The 26,486-nt window shown below is 42.4% G+C and overlaps 1 protein-coding gene across 3 annotated transcripts in view; it reads right to left on the bottom strand.

Annotated features, from left to right (window-relative positions):
- The window catches only part of NUDT14 (nudix hydrolase 14), a 91,475-nt gene that overhangs the window by 41,367 nt on the left and 23,622 nt on the right, over positions 1–26,486 (bottom strand). For all 3 annotated transcript variants that reach the window (XM_090034168.1, XM_090034169.1, XM_090034170.1), the window contains one exon: positions 13,629–13,672. In XM_090034168.1, the coding sequence (XP_089890294.1) occupies positions 13,629–13,672 (44 nt within the window). The remainder of the gene's footprint in view (positions 1–13,628; positions 13,673–26,486) is intronic.

A 26,486-nucleotide genomic window follows, 5' to 3' on the forward strand; every position in this document is an offset into this window, starting at 1 on the left:
GAGTTTGTCCCAAATTTTCAAGATAAGTATCTGAAGTCTGGCCCCCTAAAACTGTACTGAGACATTTATGTCCGATTCATCAAAGCACTTTCTGTATGTGCTTAAGTATGTGGAATTAATCAAATACTCCAAGCTAAGTGATATTTAACTCCTTGACTGAATCAAGGATCTAAATATGCAAATTAACAAGTGCTCTGTGTATGTGCCACTCTGAATGACTTCAGTGATATAACATCACTAGCAATTGTGTAGATATTCGAAACTAAAAAGGGCAGTTTTAGAAAACTTAGGTTAGATTTTGAAAATCTGCTCCCCGGCTTTGTATTTTTTGCACCTACTATTTCAAAACTGCAAAAAACAGTGAGTTCAGTTTTAGCCACTGCTATTAGTTAGGCATCACTGATCCTGAACTGAGGATGTAACAAAATGATCATACATCTAAATGAGGGGTATCAAATGGATCCAGCCCATGGAGCTGCCCTCTTTGGCCTGCCAGACTACTGGTATGGCCAGGAGGAATGGCCTGATGCAGAATGGCAATCAGTGGCAGGAGGATGAACAAGGACTGGCACCACCCTGCTCTCCCTCTGGCCGCTGTGCTGGTCGCCACTGCTGCAGCCCTACCTCCCTAGCTGCTGGCACTGCTATGTGCCACATGGTGGAGCTGGAGTTGTAGGGGGTACACGGCAGTGGCAGTTCCGACATGGGGCATGTGGCGGGGACCGGAGCAGCTGCCAAGTGCTTCAGTGTGGATCTGGAGCTGCCTCTGTGTGCTCTGGGTCTGAGCTGGAGATGCTGTTGCAGCACGCTCCAGTCTGGAGCTGGAACTGGCACTGTGTGCTCTGGTCTGGAGCCAGAGCTGCTGCCACGGCCCAGTGCTCCAGTCTGGAGCTGGAGATGCTGCCATACGCTTCACTCCGGAGTCAGAGCTGCTACTGCCAATACAGCTTCCTTGTCCCGTAGTTGAGGGCTGGCCCCCAAAGTGTCTCTAGTCTGGATCCAGCCCAGGGCACAAGGTGAGTTTGGCATCCCTGAACTAAATGATAGCAACAGTGCCGGGAGAACTGCTGACAAACAAACAAGCTCTGTCAAGCCTGAGCTGAAAATTAGGTCCTAAGTACATTCTACTTGCAAATACCATATGAACCAAATCATATAATTATCCAGGTTGAAAGGAAACTAGCAGGTTACTTGGTTTGTTTCTTCTCATAACAGCAGGAAAAATTTAATTATCCCTATATGATCCTTGATAAACAAGTGCCAAGTCTTGGCTTGAAAAGCACCAATGACAGTGATTACACAACATCCCTTGTAGACTGTTTTATGGCTTACCTCTTCCTGTTGTTTAAGAGGAGTCCATACTATCTTACCTGAAATATTCCTCCTGCAGCTTAAGACCATAACCCCTTGTTCAGTCTTTCTTGACCAATAACGATGATTGTTTCCTGTCTGCTCTATGACATTTCTTTACATACTTGTAAAAAACCCCAAAAAACCCAGCCCTTTCCTCAGTCTTATCCTTTGTTCAAACACGTCCAGTTCTCGTAACCTTTCCTCTTAGATACTACATCCATCACCATTTTAGCATTTTTGTTCCTCTTCTCTGAACTCTCTCCAGCTCGTATTTTTAATATGCTTTACTTGCCGCATTATCATTTGAAACGTGATCATAAAAATGCCTGTTGTCATCAATTCACAAAATGAAGGCATTAATTACAAAGAAAAACTAGGTTTGTGGTGCAGCAGCATGTTATGGCATATAGCTGTATACCTTCACTATAAAAGGATGTTAAAAAAATAAAATGTATTAGTTTTCAAGTATATAAGATAATTCACATATAATATGACTGACCTGAGTAAAATTTCACAATGTATAATAATCAGGGATCTTGGCTTTCTCTGTTTAAAACCCACAAATTCTCTGATTTAACGCCCACCACCCGCCCCCTGCCAATTCTCCAATTAAAATAAAAAACCCCAAATCCACATTTTTCCGTGATTAAAATGAAATGCTACTATATGCATAGAGATCAGTTGGACATAATGTTTAATTGATATATTTACAATTATAAAGCAATTTGGAAGCCTCCCAGTGCCACAATCACTATAATAAAATAAATTATAAATACCTATACATTTTGGCATTTGATTTTGGGCTTTTTATCATGGAAAATCAGAACTCCTCCTGCTCTCTTTGCTAACCAGGACATGGGTCCAGCTGTGGCTGTGCCACCCACTGCTTTGTGGCACTGAGCAGCCCTGATATGCCAGTGCCCTGCCCATGCTACTGCTTCTCAATCCTGACCCAAAGCCCTCCAGTCCTGATGGTGCCCCTCAGTCCCCCCATCCACAAGCCCCTGGCCTCCCATGGACAGCATGGCAGGAGCAGAGCGGGGATGGGGGGGCAGGCTTGGGCAGGAGGCGCAGCTACTCACTGCTGCACGCACTCCTGGGGTAGGGCATGGAGGGCACATGCCCCCTCCTCTGATTTGTGTACAGGGAGGGTGCAGGCTGAGGACTTGGAGCTCCCCATCCTGCAGCCTCTCCCCAGGGGCCTCCATGGCTTAGTGGGCTCGACCTGGCGTAGCAGAACAAAACAGGGCCAGGCACAGCCCCGTGCCACCATGGTGAGGTGCCCTCCGCGCTGCCACCTCTGCTGCTGCTGGACGGGAAGGGAGCGCTTCACGATGGCAATGCAAGGCTCCGAGCAGTGGCAGCATTGAGCTTCGCCACCCAGTTGTGCTGTGCCTTGTCGGGTCCCACCTGCTGGAATGTGGAGGTCCCAGAACGAGAGCAGCAGGATATGGAGCCCCAAGCCTGCAGCAGGCAGCCTGCTCCCGACCTGTGCACAAATCTGGGGGGCACATGCCCCCTATGCTGTCCCCAGGATGGTGCACAGAAGCAGGAGCTGCAACAAACACCCCACTCCCTGCCTGGGCCCAGCAGCCATGCATTTTGACCCTGGGCCCCAAGCCCCACACACCGCCTGGGGTAGCAGCAACCCCAGCCCCAGCCCTGCCCAACCCCCTCCCTCCCTATGGGGGCCTCAAGCCCCACTCCCCTCCTGCAGGAGTCTCTACTGATGACTGCTGCAGCCAATGAACTGGAACAACAACCACAATTTTTCCATGTCACTTGTGTAGTTCTAGTGACACATTATCTGGCCTAGTCTTATGGTATGAAGGGGGCACAGAGGTCTCCTTGTGCAGCTATTCTTCTGATAATGGTCCCCTCTCACTTCTGCAATGACACTTGGGTGGGATGGGGGCGCTCAGAGTAAATGCAAAGCATGCAGTGCTGAATTGAGCTCATATTTAGCTATTTTCCTTATAGTCTATAAGATTTTTAAGAGAACGTTCAACTTTCTGTATATGAAAGCAACTAAGAAGAGTGCTACTGTTTTAGGGTCTGCAGCAGACCCTATAGTGTAATGAAAATAGCCCATATCCCAGACAGCCTGAAAATCCCTGTCAGAAGGAAAACTGTTTTTCAGCTACCTTTATAATATCTGCAGAAGGAAGATTTTTTTTTATTAAGTAGATAAAATAAGATAGCAGCAACTTTTAGAGTCATAAAGTGAATTCATTCTTACTCAGTTCTAAAAAGAGTCAATGCATATGTTAAGGAAATTACTTCCACTCCTCTTCCCTCTTTTCTTTAAAAGGAAAGGATTGACATAGTAAGCTTCTCCATCAATAACATGTTTTTACTTTGAAACTATTGATGAGTTAACGTGATTTGTGCCATTTGACTAATTTAAGATTCGATCTGCTTGTCCACCAGTGGACAGTATGCTTAAATTTCAATTCTCCATCTCTTCGGAGGCTAGATGAACACCTTGCCGGGGTCGTTTGACCCCAGTACTCTTTTCTGCCATGACAGGGGATCGGACTTGATGATCTGCTCAGGTCCCTTCCAACCCTACAAACTATGAAACTATGTAACAGTGTTTCTTGGTCCTGTTTTTGTATCATTAGTATACTGAAGGGATGGGCAAATTCTGGCCTGCGGGCTGGATCTGACCCACAGCAAACTCCATTTCCCAGCAGCCCCTGCAGTGGCAGCTACTTCTGGCTCTGGACCCTGCCCCACTGCCCAGGCACCCTAGCCCATCTGCCCTGTACCCACCGCTGGGGGTGGGACCTGCGTGGGCAGGGCATGTGGCTGGGAGTGAGACAGGTAGGTGGGGCTTGGGAGATCTGGGATCTTGGGGCAATGAGAGAGCAGGGCTGGGAAGAGTTGTGGGCGCGCAGGGAGCAGTCTGCAGCTCTGCCCCAGCCCCATGCTGTCACCGCCTCAAGATCCCAGCCCCGGAGCAGCTGCATGGCTCCCAGCCAGTTTCCATGGAGACTCTGGGATCACCGGGCTGTGATGGTGTGGGGCCGGGGCGGAGCCTGGGTTCCGTGGACAGGGGCACGCGGGGAGCACATCGCAGCTCTGTCCTGCACTGTCACGGCCCCGTGATCCCAGGGTCTCCATGGAGACCAGCCGGGAGCTGTACGGGCAGGGGCTGCCAGGAAATGGAGTCCGGCCATGGGCCAGCTTTGCCATTTTGCCCACCCCTGGTATATTGTCTTGTATAAGCTCCTACATTATGTCTTTTAAAAATCTTGGATCAGTTTCAGGGGAGTTGCTGAAACCTGAAATGAGCTAGAGCTATGGCTCTATAAAATGACTGAACGCAAAACTGAAGTATTATCTTTCATGCTTTTAGTGTACTAAGTATAGCAGAATTAGGCTAAGGAACAACAGAAATGGGAACATCAATCTTGTTTTGGCGACACAGAATCATTTTAATTCCATTTGCTTAGGTTATTCATAGAATCACAGCAGTCGGGTCGGAAGGGACCTTGTAGATCTTCAAGTCCAACCCCCCGCCTGGGCGGAAGAAAAAGACTGGACTCAGATGACTCCAGCCAGGTAGGCATCGAGCCTCTTCTTAAAGACCCCCAGGGTAGGAGCCAGCACCACTTCCCCTGGAAGTTGGTTCCAGCTCCTAGCTGCCCTGACTGTGAAGTAGTTCTTGCGGATGTCTAATCTAAATCTACTCTCTAATAATTTGTGTCCATTGTTCCTTGTCATGCCAGGGGGCACTAGGGGAAACAGTGTCTCCCCTAAATCCTTCTGGTCCCCCCAGTGAGTTTACACCAGTCACCAGGTCCCCCCTCAGCCTTCTCTTGTGAAGGCTGAACAGGTTCAGGTCCCGCAGTCTTTCATTATAGGGTCTGCCCTGTAGTCCCTGGATCATGCGGGTGGCCCTCCTCTGGACCCTTTCAATGTTGTCCACATCCCTCCTGAAATGGGGCGCCCAGAACTGGACGCAGTACTCCAGCTGTACTGTCAGCCCGCCCCTGTAACCTATCCAGATCTTGCTGCAATCTTTCCCTCCCTACTAGCGTGCTCACCTCACCCCAAATTTTGGTATCATCAGCGAATTTCAACAGGTTGCATTTCACCCCATCATCCAAATCGCTGATGAAGAAATTGAACAGCGCAGGCCCAAAGACCGAACCCTGGGGGACTCCGCTGCCCACTTCCCCCCAGGTTGAATATGACCCATCCACCATCACCCTCTGAGTACGACCCTTCAGCCAATCTGCAATCCATCTGACTGTGTAGGCATCAATGCTGCAGTCGCCTAGTTTTTTAATGAGGATGGGGTGGGAGACGGTGTCAAAAGCCTTGCTGAAGTCTAGAAAGACTACGTCCATGGCAACACCTGCATCCATTGCCTTTGTGACCTGATCATAAAAGGCAATCAGGTTGGTCTGACATGACCTGCCCCTAATGAAACCGTGCTGGTTGCCCTTGAGCATCACCCCTGAAGCCGGCCCATCACAGATATGCTCCTTGAGGATCTTCTCAAAGAGTTTCCCAAGGATAGAGGTAAGACTGACAGGCCTATAGTTGCCCGGGTCCTCTCTCTTCCTTTTTTTGAAGATGGGGACCACGTTAGCTACCTTCCAGTCATCTGGCACCTGGCCCGAGCACCACGAGCGCTCGTAAAGCCGTGCCACGGGTCCTGCAATAACCCCAGCTAGCTCCCTCAACACCCTGGGGTGGAGAGCATCCGGACCCACTGACTTGAACATGTCCAGCCTCTCCAGAAGCTCTCTAACCCGGTCCTCCCCAACCTGAGGTCTGGAGGCGTTCCCCTCAAGTCCGTCTGGCATCGCAGCGGGGAAGTCCTACTGTCATAGGCAACTAGAAGTTGTTACTATTTCTACTGATTATTTTCTCCTAAGAAACCAGGCCCACTTTTGGAGAAATGCTGTTTATTCAATAAAAAACAATGCAATTATCAATTCCCGCACTCCAGCTTACCTCTCCTTTCTTGCTCACTGCTCTTCTCTCCACTCTACTTTGCACCCTATGGGGGGAGGGAATGCAAGCAGAGGACCGGCAATTGCTGTCGCCTGCCAGGCACCAGAGTAGGCTGCGGCATTCTGAAGCTTTCCTACCAGGAGTGGCACCCTAGCAAAATACATGTCCCCTGGCTGACACTCTTTCTTTATGAAACACTTCCAAGTGCATTTTTTCATTTAAAAACATTTTGGCTGTTATGTCTATCTGGACCCAAAGCACCATTTATTTCATTGCAACTTTACAGTTGTCTACAGTAGAGGATCTCACTGTAGCATCAGAACAATGGTAGATACAGTATTTTCATAGAGAAAAAGGCTGCTTGCAGGTTGATGGGTTTGCTTTGAAATGAGTAACAAGAATAACCCAGGAATTGTAATCTTGACCATGTGCTAGTTGTAACAACTACCTGTAGTGAATATACGTATGTATACATATGGGCTTATGTACAGGGGTGGATCCAGGGGGTGGTTCAAGGATGCAGTTGCACCCCCCTTTTGGTTCTTGGTTTGCCCAAAGTTTAAAACCAACTGCTTGGAAGTAGCAGTAGCATTTCTATTCAGGCAGTAGTGAGGGAGTCACTTGCCTTCATGGCTCATTGTAATCCAACCATTCCCTTCTTAACTTCTTATCCCTTAGCTTCTTTTTTAATGGTGTTAATGTTCCATTCATCACGAAATTATTTCTTCTGAAATTGCTATGAGCTGCTCCTCTTAATGTCACTCGTATTTCATGGCCCTGCAGGCTATTTTTAACTTTATCTAAAAACAACTTAGAGGAACTACACAAAGTAGCTGATGATGGGCTTCCACCACACCGATTGCATATGAGTGAATTTACCTCGTATGTAACAAATTTTTGGTATAAAAAGGGTCATTGCATAAGAGTGAATTCACACATAGAACCCGCATAAAGGGAGAGAAACCTGTATGCTTTAAGCACACTGAGGAACAGAGGTGAACTGCAAATCTAGGACTAAGGTAGGGACTTCATCTGCCTGAGTGTTTGGACATGGGGGAGGGACAATTCCGATAGGAATTTTTGGGTTCTCCCACAATACAAACAACTACTAATTTTTACATTTAACTTCAACTATTTTATTCATTTATTCAGATACATTATGTGTGTATATATAATACATGCATCAGAAATGTGAGTTGTAGCTGTATTGGTCTAGAGGAAAAATGAATTAGGGCTCATGGTAGACGTGATATCTTTTATTAGAGTAACAAGATTTTTGGGAAAAAAAGGTTGCAATTAAAAATTTTTTGCATTGCCTTGTTCTAATAAAAGAGATCACCTTTACCATGAGCCCTGATTGCTATAATACATGCACACACATATTTGTACAGGACTTGATCAGAAATCAGAGAGTTATTATACTAATAAGTGGCCTGAACTGTAAAAGTGTTAAGCATCCAACAGCTCCCATTGACTTTGAAGGAGAAAAGCTAATTTTTAATCTCTTATAAAGATCAGGTTCCAATTTAGGAAAACACCTTTCCTGAACTAAGATGATTCCTTAAGCTGGGGGCATTTTAGATGCTTACATACGGGTTATAGGATCCTAATTTTATACACTTTTGTTGAAATCCTGACCCCATTATAGCTCGTAAAATTTTACCACTGACAGCAATAAGGCCAGGATATCACCTCTGATTTTATAGATGTTGCCTCTGATTAACAATAAAATGCCTTGCAAAATGCAGAAACAAAAAACCTTCACATTATCATCTAACTTTAAAGATCTCTATACTCCTGTACAACTGCACAATGCTATTTTAGCCATACAACACAAGACCCTACTGTAACATTCTGAACCTATTTTAAAACAATCTCCTACAATTTATAGCAAATTTTTGTTTATTTAGATGCTTATTCCTGCTCTGAGCATCTGCTGAACAACCTGGCAGTTTGAAAAACTAAAATTCAATTTCCAATGTACAGAACAGTGGTTCACAACATTTTTAGTCTCAAGGCACCCCTAGATAGACTCAAGGCACCCCTCAGAAAATGCCAACTCTTAGTTTTTGCTCTTTAATTACAGAAAAATAACAGAGCAGATTTTTCTGTTGCAAACAACTCAAAGAGACCACAACTATGGATTTCTATTTGAAATCTCAGGGTTTATCTTCTGAATCTTGTTTCCAAACCTAATAATGCTAACATTGTATGGTACCCCACCTTGAAAGGATCTCAAGGCACCCTATGGTACGCGGGCATCCTGAGAATTGCAGGTACAGAGAATACTTATGGAGTGTGTAAACACATAACACAGTCACTATAGAATATATTGCCTATATTTAATATTATAAGGGGAGCAGATACACAATACATATCCTTATGCTGAAAATGAAGACTAATTATTAACGGATTAAAAAAACTTAGCGACACCCGTACACCGTTCCATATGTTCTTTCATAGTCAATCTCCTTCCAGGGTTGATGTCTGCTCAGGGTAAATCAGTTCCCCCACTTCTTAATGGTTAGGTGCCTAATAAACGTAATTCAGGCAGCTAGAGCTGGTCATGTGTCTGCTCCTTAATAGGAACTAAATTTACTTTGGAGTACAAACCATGGTAAATTACTCCATGCTAATTGTGTTCTGTGTCTTTGCCATAAAGCAATCAGTTCAGTTACAATGCGCTTTTTTGGTATAAGTTTATTCTATTTTAGAGTATTAAAAACAATTTATAAGAACTTTTTAAAATGTTCCTCGTATCTGACAAAGTAGGTTGTTGCCTATGAAAGCTCATGAACCAGCTAGTCTCTAAGGTGCTACCGCACCCCACCTTCTGCCTCTATAATATCAGTGAAATAATGATTAAAAAATGAATTCTTCCTAATTACACGTCAAGAATGTTGCTATCAGAAACAAAAATCAGAGACCACCAAGCAATTACTCAGTGCAATAATTTCTAGCTATAAAGGAAAGCTTAGCCATATAAATTTCCACAAGCTGTTATGCTAAATTATACTGAAATCAAATTTTCCAATCAATTTTAAAGTATTCTGAACCAGTTTATGAATGTGATGCATGTGATAATTGCTCTCATATTCATGGACAGGATTTATGCAAAATGCAAATAAAGGAAAGTAATTCTGCAAATAAAGAAAGTTGTTGTTATTTCTCAGAAATGACAGAAGTTGGAATTAATTTATTTGCCAAAAAGAGCATTCTACATTCTACAGTTTAACTCAGTAATCACTAATAAGTTAGGATGGCAGCTGTTGTACATGTTAAGCTAACAAATGTTACGTGACCAGAGATGACTGGCATGACATGTGGCTGTAGTTCCTTTATATAGTCATGTTCTGAACTATTTAAAAAATGTCCACAAAAAGTCCTTTAAAAGGAATATTCTCAAGCAGTTTCAGAGAGCTGCTCTTATATTATGTATCCCCATTCAGTTACATGCATATGCTAATAACATGGATCATTTAAGATTTAAATTTAAAATGTGCAAATAGTAAAAAAATTGCATTTCTGAATATCAAGTGCTTCTCAACACTGATGTGAAGCTGGATTAATTTCTCTGGAACCAGAGGGCATGTATTCTGTTTCCATAATCAAATATCTGTTCAATTTTTTGTATTTATGAACATAAATCTGAACGTATACCCACAGGTACAAAATGGTTTGCTCTCTAGCCAAATTAGTAGGCTGAATCTGAACTGCATTAATAAAATGAATGTCTTTTACCCTTATACTCAAGTACTGCTAGCACATTTTTGATTGATTCAAAATTTTCAATAATCTTTTTCTAACTCTTACCTATATATTTGTTATACTGATAAAAATTTGTCCATTTGTTACTACTATTACATACCTCTAAAGTAGTTACAAATGAAGCTACTCACTATTCTAAGGATTGCACGAAGCGTCAGTCCCTGATTCGATTTGGCAGAGATTTGGCCCGATTTAGTGGCCAAATCTCCGAATCTGAATTCATAGTTTCATAGTTCATAGTTTCTAGGGTCAGAAGGGACCTCAGTAAATCATCTAGTCTGACCCCCTGCCATGGGAGGAAGGAGTACTGGGGTCAAACGACCCTGGCAAGGTGTATATCTAACCTCCTCTTAACGACCCCCCAGGGTAGGAGCCTGCACCACCTCTCTTGGAAGCTGGTTCCAGATCCTAGCTGCCCTGACCGTGAAGTCGCGCCTCCTGATGTCTAGTCTGAATCTACCCTCTGCCAGCTTGTGACCATTATTCCTGGTCACTCCTGGCGGTGCTCAGGGGAACAGGGGCTCCTCCAATGCCTGCTGATCCCCCCTGACTAGTTTGTAGCTGGCCATTAGATCCCCCCTCAGCCTTCTCTTTTGGAGCTGAACAGGTTCAGGTCCCGTAGTCTCTCCTTGTAGGGCCTGCCCTGCTGCCCCCTGATCATGTGAGTGGCCTCCTTTGGACCCTCTCCATGTTGTCCACATCCCTCCTGAAGTGCGGCACCCAGAACTGGATGCAGTACTCCAGCTGTGACCTGACCAGTGCTGCATAAAGGGGGAGGATCACCTCCCTGGACCTGCTTGAGATGCACCTGTAGATGCATGACAAGGTGCGGTTGGCCTTCCTGATTGCCTCCCCACACTGCCAGCCCATGTTCATCTTGGAGTCAATGACGACTCCAAGATCCTTTTCCACCTCTGTACTGACAAGGGAGTTCCCCAGCCTGCAGATATGGTGCCAGTGGTTCCTCCCCAGGTGCATCACTTTACACTTGTCGGTGTTGAATCCCATCCTATTCTCATCCACCCACCCCGTAACCTGTCTAGCTCCTGAATTGAATCAGGAGACCCTTTAATCTCCCCAAATCGAATCAGAACCCTCCAAATCAATTTGGAGAGATTCAGAAAGATTCGGACATAGACACAGCTTTAAATGTTTTTTCTGCATACCTCAAGGTACCAAGCGGCTCGTGAATGCTGCAATGCTGGGGCAGATGGAGCATCCAACAGGAATGTAGGACGTTCCCCAGTGTGCTTGGCAGCAGACCCGGAAGTGGATCAAAAGCACTTCCAGTCCACTTCTGGGTCCGCTAGGCAGTGTGCAGGGGGCCTCTCTGGCTTGACAACTGGTGCCCCCTGGGTTTAGGGGATACCCAGGGTTCCCCCCCACGGCCGACAGCCGGGCTGGAGATGGGGCGCTTCCAGAAGTACTTCTGGTCCACTTCCAGGTTCTCTGCTGAACATGTGGAGGGCTCCCCCCCACTCCTGCTCCATCTGCCCCAGCTTCGCAGGAATCACAAGCCATGCCTAGTACCTCAAGGTATGTAGAAAAAAAATTAAAGCTCTGTCTATGTCCGAATCACTGATTTGCTGAATCAGCACTGGATCTTCAGATCTGGATTTGGCCAAATCGAATCAAGGACAGTGATCTGAATCAATGAATCAAATCACTGTCCCTGATTTGGGCCAAATCCAAATCTAATAGTTATAACCCCTAGTACATCACGACATCTTTGAGCTGTAGCATATCATACATTAAAAATATATATAGGGTTTTTTTTTAAAGCATCTTAAGGAAAAAAATCAACTAAATAAAAAAATCTGATTTAAATTTAAAATCCATTTTTTATTTTTTTTTTAAATCGTTGATTTTTATCCTCCCTATGGTTAAGAGAAATGTGCGATGTTGGGATGAGATAGGTTGACAGGATGTGGGCACTGGTCAGAAACTGAAATTTTCCTTTCAAGGTCGATTCAGTAAGGCCTTGCTTGAGACTGCTACAGAAATTAGGCTATTGTAATGTTAGGCCCTGATTAAAGAAGAATTTCTCATGCTACATTCATACTAAAGATTGCATGTGGAAAACTTAAAAAGATATGGCCATATCTTCCTAGTGATGTTTTAACTGTCTTTATACTAAGGGTCTAGGTAGTGGCTATATAACCGTAACTGAAGAACAGGGTTACATACTGGTTCATCACATTTAACTGTAGTCTGATCAGGATTAAGAGCAAGGTTTGGGGAACATCAGCCTTCCTCTGAAGGCTGTATTGTATTCATAGTTGTACAGCAAAATGCCATGCACTCCTCTTCTTCAAGTGCACATTGTAGATCAGGGGTGGGCAAAATGCGGCCCAGGGGCCAGATGTGGCCATTCTATCTGGCCTGTGGGGCTCCTAAAAAAATTTAGAAAATTAATATTTATCTGCCCATGGCTGCCTATTATGCAGCCCTTGATGGCTTGCCAAAATTCAGTAAGAGGTCCCTCGCCCAAAATAATTGCCCACCCCTGTTCTAGATCATCTCTAATATATGCATTGAGCTCTAATATATGCATTGAGTGTAGCAGTTCTTGGATCAAAAAAATTACACTCTATAGTCAGACACAGATAAGACAAAAGGTGTGTAGTAGCCTAAAGAAGAACCCTTTTAATTTCCTTTTACTCCTTCTCCTAAACTGCGCGAAGGAAAAGACAAGTGACTGAATAGTAGCTCCTATCTGGAAGCATCACAGAAATGTGTCTTTAGAAGGATTTGAAGGAGAAAGGGAGGACCCAACACATGGGGATTAGGATTGGTGAATACAACGTTGAATGAAATAAAGCTCAGAGATGAGTGGTTTTCTACCTTTTTAGATTCAAGGCACTGCTCAGAAAATGCCAGCTCTTAGTTTTCACTTGCTTTTTGTCTAAAGAAAAATAATAGAACAAATCTACTGTTGGAAAGGACTCGGAGACTATGTCCAGATGAGCATGGCAGTGCAGTATGTGGAACTGCAAATACAACCACACGCTGCACATTCAGCTGTTTCCTGCACTGCAAAGCAGCAGCACAGGGGCTTTGTTTTTTTGACCCTGAGAGATCCCAGGGTCAAAAAACACTGCGAAAAAAATGCGGAGTGCTGCATGTGGTGGCAGGATCACTGCTGCTGCAGTCCCAGGAGGTCTCCAGGACCTCAGATAAAGCTGCTGGGGCCAGTGCTGGCCCCAGCCTCCCCTATCCCACCCAGGGTAACCTGTCATGTGCCAGAGGGCATGTGGTACAGGCATTTCCTGGGGACAACTAGCAGCAGCACAGGGAAACAAATGTCCACGCTCATGTGGACACGACCAGAAAGGCCACAACAGGTCAGAATGTTTATGGACTCCTGTTTGAAATCTCTGGATTTATCTTGTGAATCATGTTTTCACATTTAAGAGTGGCATGGGACACCATGGCACACTTGAAAGGATCTCAAGGCATCCCAGGATGCTGCAGTACCCTGGCTGAGAATTGCTGATATAGATAAGAGAGACACGAGTTCACGCGTCTGTGCTTACCTGTCATGAGTCCTCATGAAGTCCCAGAACTTCTTAGTGCCATTCTGAAAAACAAAACAAACCACATGAAGGAAATGGGTTCCAAATAAAAACTGACCACAATTAAAATCACACACCAGTTTAGTAACAGTAACTTCCTTTATAGCTTGCCAAGACAAGCTGAGACATACTGCTTCAGTTTTTACCTTAACCGATCCGAAAACTACTTTGTCATTTTCAACAAAGCTTGAGAAGGAATGAAAGTCCCCACCTGCAGTAGATTCATGCAGCTCAATTTAAGGTGCCTAAGCCCCACGCTGCAATCTTCAAAACTCACCCCTAACCCCTCACTGTAGAGTCCATTAGTGCACTGCCAGGCATGCCCAGAAGTGCAGCTGTCTTTGCAGGGCTGAGCAGCTTGGCACCTATCTCTCATCTAAATCCTTTTGCAATACAACAATGAAGTATTCCTCTTCCTAAGACATCTGACAGCATTCTGCTCACCAAAAATCAGTGGTCACAGCCACTTTCATTCAAAAACACTGGTGGCAGGGTGGTACCACCACCTACCTTCTTACAATAATTTGGTAGACTATACCTCCAGAAACAGGACTCCAATGATTCAAGTCTGCCCCCATCTTCTACCTTCCAAAAGACTGCCCTAGCCATTAGGTCATTACATAAAAGATGGACACCTTAACTACTAGATGTGTTTTAAAAGAGGATAATGAGAAAGTTTTCTATTTTCAAAAGCACAGATTTTTAACTTAGGGCTGTAGACTTCACCCCAGAAACTAGAAGACTACAAGTTGGGAGTTGAGGTGCTCAGTGTGGATCCAGCCCTCTATGGTTATTACCTACTGCTCTGTAAAAGCAAAGGGAGGGGAACACGTGCAAATCACAGTGGCAACTAGCAGGGCTCCCTTTCTCAGCTATTCTTGTGCCCTCTTTACTTCAGTTTCTTCTGCCACTTCCCTCGCTGCCAATTGTTTGCTGATGCCACCAGTGAGGGGGAATCAGCAATGACTGGAATAGGTGGGAGGCACAATGGTGCCCAACTTTATGCTGGCTGGGCATGAACCCACCAGGTTTGGGAAATGCTAGCCTAAAGTACACATGTTAGTACACTTCAGCTACACTCAACACAAGCTTTATCGTTTCCATCAACTTAAATACACAAGTCAGGTTCCTTGTGCAAAGTGGAGAAGATCAACTGTAGTCATTACAGCTTTGTCAATTTATAGCAGCTGAAACACTGCCAAGAGATTTATCTCCTTAAATCACAGTTTAGGTTGATGTAAAAAACTGAGTTCTCTGAAGGAAACTCTTGGTAACCGCCTCTCTACTATCAGTAAGGCAAGAGAGAGGCCTGTTGAAAAGGTGATTATCTAAACAATGCCCGAAATAAAAAGTAACACGCAAGCAAGAAAAGAAAAATCATCAGGACCCACTTGTAAATGTGGAGGAAGAAGAACCAGAACATCTGAGTGCTTTCTGGCAGGTGAATAAGAATTTAAGACTAGCAGGCAGGAGTGGTGAAGGAACAAGTGAGCTCAGTTGGTAAAGGTGTCACCCAGTATAGACAGGGTCTTTCAGCTCCATTACAGATGTCAGGGTCACTGAATACAGAACAGCTGGTGGGGATTAGATAACAAGCATGTTGGTTCAGAGATTAAGCTCCTGAGCTTTATGAGTTTACCAAGCTTTTTGAAAGAATGACCGTTTGCCTGCTAGCTGGGCTTTCCTTCATTCCCACAGCTCTAATTATAAAACAGTTGTTCACCTCAGGAGAAACTCTAGTCTACCATCCTTCAATGTGTGCACATACCTCCTATTAGCATCAACAGGAGTCACATGCACAGATCAAAGGAAGATGACTTCAGTTTTGAAATACAGTATAATGTTGAAAAACAAAATATAGATGTGTGAATAGAAAGATTAAAAACCTTCATTCATCAAGTTGACTATACAGCCAACCTTGTCTCACCCAGGGATAAGTGCAGAAAAAGACTGTTGAAAACACTATGTACCAGAGCAGTTTCCACTAAAACTTAATGGGATGGCTTACTCCTTAATAGCAAGACAATATTTAACGTATTAACTCTATGGGGTCATCTCACTCCATTTGCAGGTTAAGCTCATCCATGGGACTGGAAACTGAGAACTTGTATTCATGCTTGTATTCATGGAGTATCCTTGCTATTATCCAGTGGTATGGTTTGCCTCTTGTTGCATGTGATAAGGACAATGTGTGTATTTTAGGAAAATAATAGGTACAGGATATACTAGGGAGATATACCAGAGGTCAGAATCATCTGCACCTGCCTTTAATGGACTTCTCGGTGCTAGCTTTCCCATGCCTCAAAGGCAACACTCAGTCAATGGATTAATTCTCCCAATGTTGCTCCTCACCTCAGGAATCTCCTTTAGGAAACACGGTTATTCAGACTATGGATGGGCAGAAGAAAGCCTGAATTCTTGCTTACACAGCTTGAATTTAAACAGTTAATTTCTTCAAAACTGCAGAGATGACGCCAAAGGGAGCAGCAATCCTTTTGGCTCTACATTCTTTTACCTGGATGATATGGGGCAGAAGGGTTCTCACACAGTTCAGGATAATTATACCTTGGAGATGACACCACACTGTCCCATGCCCCAACCCAGCTGAGATCCAACAGATTAGAATCTCTGCTCCCCAGGGGTATACCTCATTAACAGTAAAGAGATTTGGCTCAGAAATGATGCATAATATCTTTTCTATAAAATAAAATAAGGTATTTTAGCAAAAAAGGAGTTGAATGGAACAGGAAATGCACATTGTGTGTGCAAATGACTAATTTGCACACAGACAGCTTATTGGCTAGACTGTAAATACACAGAAAGATTTACTTATTATTAATGATTCTCTTAATGTAAAGATCCAACACCATAGAAGGGTTAATTTGCACTGAGTCCTTCATGAAGCTGTTTATCACCATGCCCTGATCAGATAGTTTAGACTATCTTGTGGCTACATGTGAATAATAATCTATTTTATATGATCAACCTGCACCTATCCAAATAAATAAATCAATATACAAATGAAACGTTCTAACATCCCATTGTTTACAGTGGCAGAAGCCCAAAAGAGCACCGTTCATGCCTATTGTCCAAGTCTACAGTAATTTGAAACCAACTGTATGGAGTTGAGTTTCTATTGTGCCTAATGCCTGGTTCTTTGCTAACAGACTAGTACGAAGGTTGCTAATTATTAATAGCATGTAAACAGTTACCAATGGTTCCTATGCTGCTTTATGTACGTTACAGAACATTAATTCTGCCCAGCTTACTATAACTTTGTCAAGCAGCATGTTGTATCACTGTCTTGATTTATTTGTCTTCTGTTTAACCTGAAATATATACTCACTACAGAAAATGGTTTATAGTTTCATACAGTTAAAAGTCATCTCATATTATTTACCAAATAGCTTCAGTCTATTTAAGTTCCACTGATGAAGTAGTAATATTTATTCTTGCTTCTCAATATGTATGCAAATAATACCCTTCTTGTTCTGCTACCCCTGAAGCTGTCAGCAATTTTAGAGTTTACACTGAAAGCACTGAGAAGCATGTGCAATACCACAGAACTGCAGTCTTTCCAGTCTCATCATGAAATGCAAAAATACCCCAAATGCTTTCATTTTATTAAAATACTTAACACCAATTAAAAAAATACCTATTTCTAAAGTTTCTCAAAGGATGGTGTTCCAAATATCACTACATGAAAAGAGTATCTGTAAAAATCAGCTTATTACAAAAATCTACAGGCTGATGTGTAAAAGAAATGGGGTTATTATTTATTCATATTTAAACACTTAGCCTTGAAATAAGAAATGTGTCCTACAATGTTGTGCGGAAGCAAAGATATGTGCAGTGTATTATGTTATGTTAGTCTTTACCTGTGTAGAGAAGCAGCTCTGTCATTCCAACAATATCCTATGATACCATACAGTATTGGACGCAGTAAATCTTTCAACACAAAGTCATCATGCTCCCACTTTATACTTAGTGATCGGGCTCCATCACGGTGCAATACACATACTGTATGCACAAGTGCAGCAAGTCAACAGAGTCGTATTCCAAGAGAAGCCGTATGTGAGAGAACTCCAGTTTCATATTACAGGGAAGAGATTATTTACATAGGCAAAAAATAAATATAGTCTGTTTCTTCCTGGAAAAGCAAGTATGAATGAGACCTCCAATAGTGTGAAAAACAATTGTCAAATATAAATATAGTGTTATAAAAAACAAACAAAAACAGACCCAAAAATTATGGTAATGCATAAATTGGGGGCAGCCCTTTTTTTGTTTTTTAAAAACAAACAAACCAAAACCCTCCCCAAAAAACCTTTCATTGGGAAAAATCCAAATATTATTCAATTTAGCATTTACACAAAGAAACTGAAATTAAGAAGTTCTTTAACCCTTTTAAATACGAAATGAAATTTATGGCTCTAGGCGTCACAATACCAAAGGCATAGGTCTGGATCAATTGTGGAAACCGAGCAGCAGTTCAGATGCTCAACTCTCAAATTCCAAGGGCGTGATGCCTAATTTCTTTAGGCTCATCTAAAAATCACAGACAGAAATTACTGTTGCTTGGCTGACTAGAACAGTTCCCCCATGGAAGAAATGTTATTTAAATCAAAGTTTCTATGGTTTCCAGGAGGAGGAAGGGCTAGGTGGGAACAGGAGAGAACGACGGTAAAAATATACTCCAGACGAAGGCTTGAAACCACACCTGTTCCTGGCAAACTTCCATTTACCCATGCCATTTTGGCCTCTCGGTTTGTGCATTTGAAAGGGACAATACTCAAAGGCCCTAATCCCCGGACAATAGAAACTCTTCCATTGATTCTAGCAGGCTTTGATTCAGGCCCTTGCTCTAGGGAAATGTTCCTTATTTTCCCTCATCATTACCTGTTTTTCCTTGTGTTAGACTTATACAGGCCCTAAAAATATACACAAAACCCAAAGAAATATATATAACTGGAATTAAACCACTTTTGAGCCCATGTATACAAGCATTCTTGTTTAACTTCTTGATAATCTGTATTCTATGTGGTTGTGTGTGCATGTAGGTATACAATGATGACAAAATACACTATGTATAATGTATTTTGTCATCATTTTATACATACATGCACACACAATTATTTTTAATGATAAAATAATGTTTCCAGGCAATATAGTATTATGAATGCACAAATTTAAGTCAGCAGACAAGGTTCTTTGGGGAAATGTGATACCTTGTATTAGACCAACTGAATAGTTAGAAAAATTGTTCTTTTCAAGCTTTCGGGCTCAAACACCTTTCTTCAGGCACAGTCTGAGTCTGCTGGTGTTTTGTGTGCTCTCCTGGGTGGAATAGAAGCCAAAATGTAGGTCTGTGAAAATGCAAATCCTGGCAGTGAGGATCAGAAGGAATGGGAGACAATAGGTATGTGACAGGTAGGTGGGGGGAATGTAGAACGGGGAGGGGGGGCGATGCAGAACAGATTTAAGTCTTTTCTCTCTTTCCCTCCCCACCCAGACTTCATGTTGTGAGGAAGTGTGGTGGGGGGTGATATTATGCTGCCCCTCCCTTGCAATCCCACCGAAACAGATTGACCATAGGTGTAAAAGAGAAAAATCTGAATCCTTACCTACCCTAAAGTTGGGATGCACTGCATTTTTGGATCTTTTATAGCATGAAATGTTTAGCCGCATATAACCAACACGGATCATGTTACAGCAGTGTTTTCTTCCAGCACTTACAAGGTCATTCTAAAACCAAACTTCTAAGAGACTGCACCAGTTGTCATTAACTGAAAGCCTTTGACCCTTCGTATTGAACACTCAGTCAGCTTTGTCTCGGGGGGATGGAAGGCTGGTGCAGAAAGGCAATGGGACCCTGGGAGCCTTGTTGACCCCACTGCTTGCCTGGTCTTGCTACGCTGCTGTAAAACATGTTTTGAAAATGTTACGTTAAAAAGAAATAAAACAAAATTCTGTACAGCTTAAAGTCAAGTTAGGATGGTTAATTTTTTGATTTCTTGACTCCTTGATAAAAAGATTTTCACAATGTAACATTTTACCACATGAGCTGGTGGAGAACTGAATGAAAATGAAATTACAACAGAATCCATCTACCCTAGTCTGCCTATGCTAAACAAAAAAAAAATCCATGTTAATGTAACGTGGTTAACTTAAACTAGCAGAAACAGTATTATCAGTGACTCTGTGCCCAAGACATTTTCTCAAATCTGAACACATGTAAAATATGGTATGGGAAAATACTTTGCACTCTACGCCAAGTATGTAAAATCCATCCGTCTTAGGGTTTTCATATCCCAAAGACCTCTGGTGGTCTATGAATAATTACACTGAAGGTTTTAATCCACAGTTTCCACTGGACACACTTCCACATCACAAAATAATTCTCAGAACTGCCTACATGGGTTGCAGTCTGAGTAGAGATGGCAAGAACTGACTGGGCCATAAAGACTGAACTATTTTCTCTTTTCAGAAGACCAGTGCTGAGGCACGATGGCCGGGCACTGCCGGAAAGCTTGTACTGCCTGGCCTCTGTATGACGACTTTGACATGTTAAATGTTATGGAATTGCTAAATTCTATTATACTGTACATCTAAAATCTGTCCTAAACATTCACAGATATAGGACTGAGTTCTTCTCTCAGTTACTCTGGTGGAGATTCACTACTGCTTAAAGCAATCAATCCAGATTTCCTCTGATTTAAATGAGGGAAAAAACTTGGCAAATTATAATCCCTGGCAGACAACAGAACAATGGTGCAATTGAGATCAGAGGAATTTTATGCCCCACTCCAAGCAATATGCCTCCTGCCACGCATGTCTGGCATAGCAGGAGACACAATGTTTGGGATTGGGCATAAAATTCCTTTGATCCCAATCACACCACTTCTGAGCTGCCCCGGCCTGATCCCGTACGTCCTGGTTCTGATGCTGAACTCAGTTCCTGTCCCACTCCTGCTGATCGTCATCTTCGACATGGGGGTACTCCACATTCAAGTCATGGCCTCACACAAACGAGTCATAAAGATGTTCCACATGTTGCTGAGTATCTTTGTGGCTAGTTTGCAACATTGTTACTATTTATAGTGTGATTAACCCCTTAATCCCACCGTAACTGTAATGTGTGCCAGGGCCTTGTTTTTGACAGAGAGTAAAATTCACTTATCTTTTCAAATCACATTTAGCCACATTCTGTTCAGTAACTTGGGGGGGGAGGGGGTTGCTCTGAGACATCTAGCTTATTTAACAATCATGAAAGCTACTGATTGATCTCTGTTTATTCACAGGCGCTGACTTTGTTTTTTGCTGGTGGGTGCTTGCAGATGTAAACCACCCTCCCCCACCAAAAACCCAGCACTTTACTTTTAAAAAGACATGCTCCATCACCAAGCCTCGCAAATGCTCAGAAAAGGCAGCCCGTTACTTCGACCTGGCTCTGCAGCATCTACAAAGATTGAGCGCTTTAGTAGGGGTTTTTTAGAGCTTTTATTTAATAGCTGCCTGAATCAGCTTTAGCTAAAAGCACCAAAAAGCCCCAATGAAGTGCCCAATCTTTACAGGTGCTGGAGAGTCGGAATGAAATAACACACTGCTTCTTCCAGCACAGCTTGTTTTTTTTAATGTCCGCAGGCATGGCTCTGTGGGTGCTGAGCACCTGGTTTTTTTTTTTTGGGGGGGGGGGGGGGTTGATGGGTGCTTGAGCCCTGGAGCACCCACAGAGCTACCACCTATGTGTTTATTCACAGAAAGCTGGTGCTTGCACAGAGGATTACAAAGCTTCCATGCAACATATAGTATTGTTGATCTGTCGTACTCAACATCAACACAAAGAGTTCACACTCTGTTGAATCAAACTTTGGCCTCTTTGAGACAACCAACAAGAAAGGTAATCAAGTATTTCACTTAGGATGGTGGGGCTTTTTGGTATGTGCACATATATTCAGAACAGACCAATGAATTTCAATTAAGAAGTCTTCCAAGAAATATTTTCTGTATTATAGTAGGACCTAACGATAACAAGAGCCTTGGAGATCCATTGTGGGAGATAATAACAAAAAAAAAATGGGACGAATGCCTGCCCCAACACTCTTTCCACTGAGTTAGAAAACAGACAAAAAGTAGACGTAATCTAGCGTGTGCAGTGGAAGAGGGAAAGGCAAATATTTTATGGTTCCAGATAAGCTATCTGTATAAACTGTGAGCTTTTCATGACTTTGTGGTGCTTACCAATCTGGACTGGAGTCAAACCTGTAAACCATGAAATGATGCATAACGCTGTAAACCATTTAGTCTCTATGAAGTTATCTTACATTAAATTCTGACTGTACTCTCACTACTCCACTTACTCCCTTCCTAGAGCTATGAAGACGTAATGAAAGGTAATCTCTTTGATAAGGGGGGATTATGATCACACATTTTGCAATGAAATCATAAAACCATAATCCAAAAAAAAAGAAAACAGATAAGAGAATGAATTGCCAAATAATGATCTTGAGACAAAATCTAGGGCACCAAACCACCTCAAAGTCCCTGCTAGAAAGTTTCATTGCTTTACTGCACGTAAACAATCCACCATATTTTACTTCTTTTCTTGTTCTCAATATTTCTTTAAATTAAGACTTCTATTTCTTGAACTGTACATTCTTGAGCTCTTTTGTTGCATTTCATTACCCAGTCCAACCAATTTGTTCTAAAGAATTTATCTTTTTCCAAAGAATTAGATATATTGTAAAGTGGGGGTTTTTTTTAATGCTGTTAAGCATTATGTGATATTCTTATATCACGGAATTTCCTTACTGTTTTCTTGTTAAAGTGATCCACTTCATGCATACAACTGCTGGGAAGGAACACACCAGCCCTATCACTTTCCTATGTTGTGTTCCTTGTGATATAAACCAGTCATAGAAAAATGGATAGCGGACAAAGTCATTTATCCCCAAAGGAAACCAACATCTAAAAAGACAGGGCCTGCAGCTCCAGGTCACCTACATTTTTCTATGCATCCAGTCTTGCTCTTGTCACTTGCCATGCTGCATTTGGCTGGATCCCCTTCAGCCATGTCCAGCCTTCTGTGTAAAACTGCAGAGGCAAATTACTGATGCCATGAGCTCAGTAGCTCAGTGGTTTTTTTTACCTTGTAACATGTGTGCTGTCTGAAAGAGGAAAATATTGAATCAAGTAGTTGTGTACTAGCCTCTCCCCTCCCCCAGTTATGCTACGTTGGCCATGCAGAGCCAGGCTCCTACATAATATCCACAGAGAGGTTGGGGACGAGGATGCTACAGTTTAGCTCCCATTCCTCTCTGAATAAACCCTTTGTCTCTTTCCTTCTCACCCTATGCAGTCGGTGCCCCTATCACTTCAAGCCACAATTTATTTGTTAAATTTCCATTTAAGTTCAATAGAAATTGATGTTGCATCTACTGCAGATTTCAGTGAGAATGAATCAGGATTTATAATCTAATAAGGAACATTTTTAGCCCACTGCATTATTGATGTCACAGTGGTTGTTATGTAAAATCAATGTGTGACATTTCCGGTGGCCACAGCAATTCCCCTGCATGACCTCTACTTTTAGATCACTCTGAGTCCTGAATACTTTCATCTAACGCAATTTTGCTTCTATAACACAACATTATTGTTTGAATTACAATGTGCTGTATGAATAGCTATGCATTTTATTTTCAGAGTGAAGAACTATTGAAAAGTAGCAGGATGCTGTCTTGGGAGCTAAATAAACATACTTAAACTATGGTTTTGGATGCTTTTGAAAAGAAATACAGAATTAGTATTTACTATCCTGTTATGAAATCTGTATAATCAACAAAAATATATATACCATACGAAATCTGGACTAGTTATATCTTCTGTATAACAAGAAATAACGTCATCTTCCATTTTTTAAATACTTTTGATATTTTTGGGGTTTCCCAAAGGTGTAACTTCTCTCTCAAGATTTAGATTTTGGCATTACATGTTTAGAGATGATAAAGAACTGTTTACTCTTCTACATGGCATGGGTACCCAAAACGCATCATCAACCAGTGACCATTCAACAGCCTATATGAAATAAGCCTAGTTCATATCCAAATCACAAAAACCATGGCTTCAATTGGCTCTAACTGATAATGATGAGTCTCAACATAGAGGTTAAGAACAGCAGGATTCGTGGAGACTCAAGTATCCCAGTTCTAGATAAGGTTCGTTTCCACCAGTTCAGCTCGACATTCCTTGGTAGTGCAGTTATGGATAAGCTAACCCTGTCGTGTGCTTTGCTGTACCCATCCTATATTCAAGTAACCTGAAAGGGAGTTTGGGGCGCTCAGTTCCTTGAGGTCAGGCCCAACAGGATGCATAGATGCAAGTCTGTATTTTGTATCTTAAATTAGCCGGAAGCCTTTAGTCAGGAAAGGCACTTTTTAAAAGCATTTATAAAATACATTAGTAGAGACCACACTAGAGGCACCAAAACAGCACATAACCTAAGATCAGAGGCTGTAATTTTTACACCCCATATCAATTTTTCTCTTCAAAGCAAGGGTTCATTTGGCAGGAGATTGTAATGAAACTGCAACCAGATGGTTACGGCAATAGAGTTTACCGGTCAAAGGTGCAATTTTTTCACACTTTAGGAGGTAAAACAAATAGCTGAGAACACACACTCATTTATTCAACTGTTAATACAATACCTGAGCTAAGCCACTTTGTTCATTTTACACAAATCAACTGTCAGAACAATTACTACTAAGATACCTGATGTCTAAGTAAACCTTCTCTTATAATCCTATGGAAGTTTGCTTTACAGGTCACAACTGGTCTTTTGTGTGTACCTTTCAACAAATGTAGTGGCTGTAGTTTCATTTTGCATATACCTACTATTGATATCCTTTAACACTGAATGAAATAAAATCTAGGAGAATTTCCAGGCTCCTCTTCCTCATATAAGATGAAAAATTAAGTCGCATTTGTAGTATGCCCCTATGTAACTGCTTTAATAAGCACTGTGACGAAAAGCAACTTCACATCACACACAAGTCATGCTTCATTTCCAAGCAGATATACAGTAGCATGTTGAAATCCATACCAGAAGGAACAGAGATGATGTGGTACTTGCATTAAGAAATGCGATATGTTCACAGGTCAAACTTGGGACTTTTCTTGCTAACATCAGTTTACCACCAGGTCAGCATACAATTTAAGGTTATAACACAGGATAGAAATGTGTTTCTTCTGGCACCATGTGAATACCAATAAGTTGCAGAAAAAATTAACCATTGCTAGAAGCCACATATTGTTTTTAAAAACTAGGGGTGCACCAATAGAGATTCTGGGGGCCGATATCAATAGCCGATTTTTAAGGAGGCATATTGGCCGATACTGATCCAATTTCTGATACAGCTGCATGCAGCTGGTACGTCTGTTGTGGTGGAGGGCAGGGAGGGAAGGGTTGTGTGGGGGGCAAATCAATGCCCCTGCAGTGAGAGAGGGAGTGGGGTAGGGCCATGCCTTGTCCGGGGGATGTGGGGGGGAGGGAAGGAGGGGTCGGTTCCTGCCACTGCACAAACCCCTGGTGGGTACATGGGAGTGGGGGAGTGCATTTTTCTTATTGACAAAATTTCAAACGACACATTAAAAATAAAGTGATGTCAAAATATCTGAAGTTTGAAACTTGGTATAGGCATACAGCTCACAGGGAACAAATGTCCTTGCCGGACCTCACAGAGATAGTGCCATTGGAAAACTGGCACTGAGCAGGTAGGGTAAAAGACTTTTCTGTGAGTTACCAGTATGCACTTTAACACAGATCTACTGAAAGTTTGTGGCATAGTTAAATCTGCACTTAATGAACAACTCATAGGTTTGGGATTTTTATTCACTTTCTTTAAATAACAAACAAGAAATAAACACCCAGCCTAGGATTAGTTTGCAGAATTACACACTCAAAAAAGAGAAAAATAATGACATCTAAAAATTAAGATTTTACAGTTCACATCAAGTTGGCCACTTCACATTTCTGTAATATTTTTTATTCCTTTTCCCAGGTTAAATAAGTGTCAACCCTAGTATTAATCTCAACTTTTATATTTTAAGAGGCTGATTGATCTGGTAAACAAATAAGAGCAAGTTTGACTTACGTGGATCAATGGGACAATGCACAATGTGCAAATATAAGAACGTGTTCGGTATTCAGAGGATTAGGGGCTCTGAGGGGCTGAGACAACTGCGCTGGGAAAAATCTGCAATAGAAATGGAACAGTCTGTGCTCTTAATTTCTATTATGACTATTGGTAACCTGTAGCAAAGTGAGTTATGCCTATGCTGCAAGCTTACTCTGCTGCTCTGTGTGGAAAGCAAAGGTCCTTTTGGAAAGCAACGTATGCTCACATAGCATTGTGCCCAAGATAATCAACACTGCTGAGAGTGCTACATAGCCCTCTTGGAAAGCTGCACAAATGCTGCTGCGCTATTTCCGATTCAGGTGGCAGGAATGTGTTTAGCATGCCGCTGCCTGGCACAGTATGTTTGCAATGCAGACGTGACCCAGAAGTGATAACCACTTTAAAGGAAACCCCATAGTGCCTGCCTGTGCTACAGAAGGGAAGCGAAGTGCCGAATCTGTTCCAGTTTTAAGGCTGCTGGACACAGCCTGTATTCAAAGTGTATTACTGTAAAAACAAAGACACGGGATAACACTTTAAAAACTAAAGATGTAGGAGTTCCTAGACTAAACTTTGGGAATTCAGGAACTCATTGGAAATTTTTCAGCTACAATTTTCTATCAAAAATGCAACATCTTTTTGATGC

Source organism: Crocodylus siamensis, chromosome 2 (genome assembly GCF_052110815.1).
Source record: "Crocodylus siamensis isolate JL-2025a chromosome 2, ASM5211081v1, whole genome shotgun sequence".
Lineage (NCBI taxonomy): Eukaryota > Metazoa > Chordata > Crocodylia > Crocodylidae > Crocodylus > Crocodylus siamensis.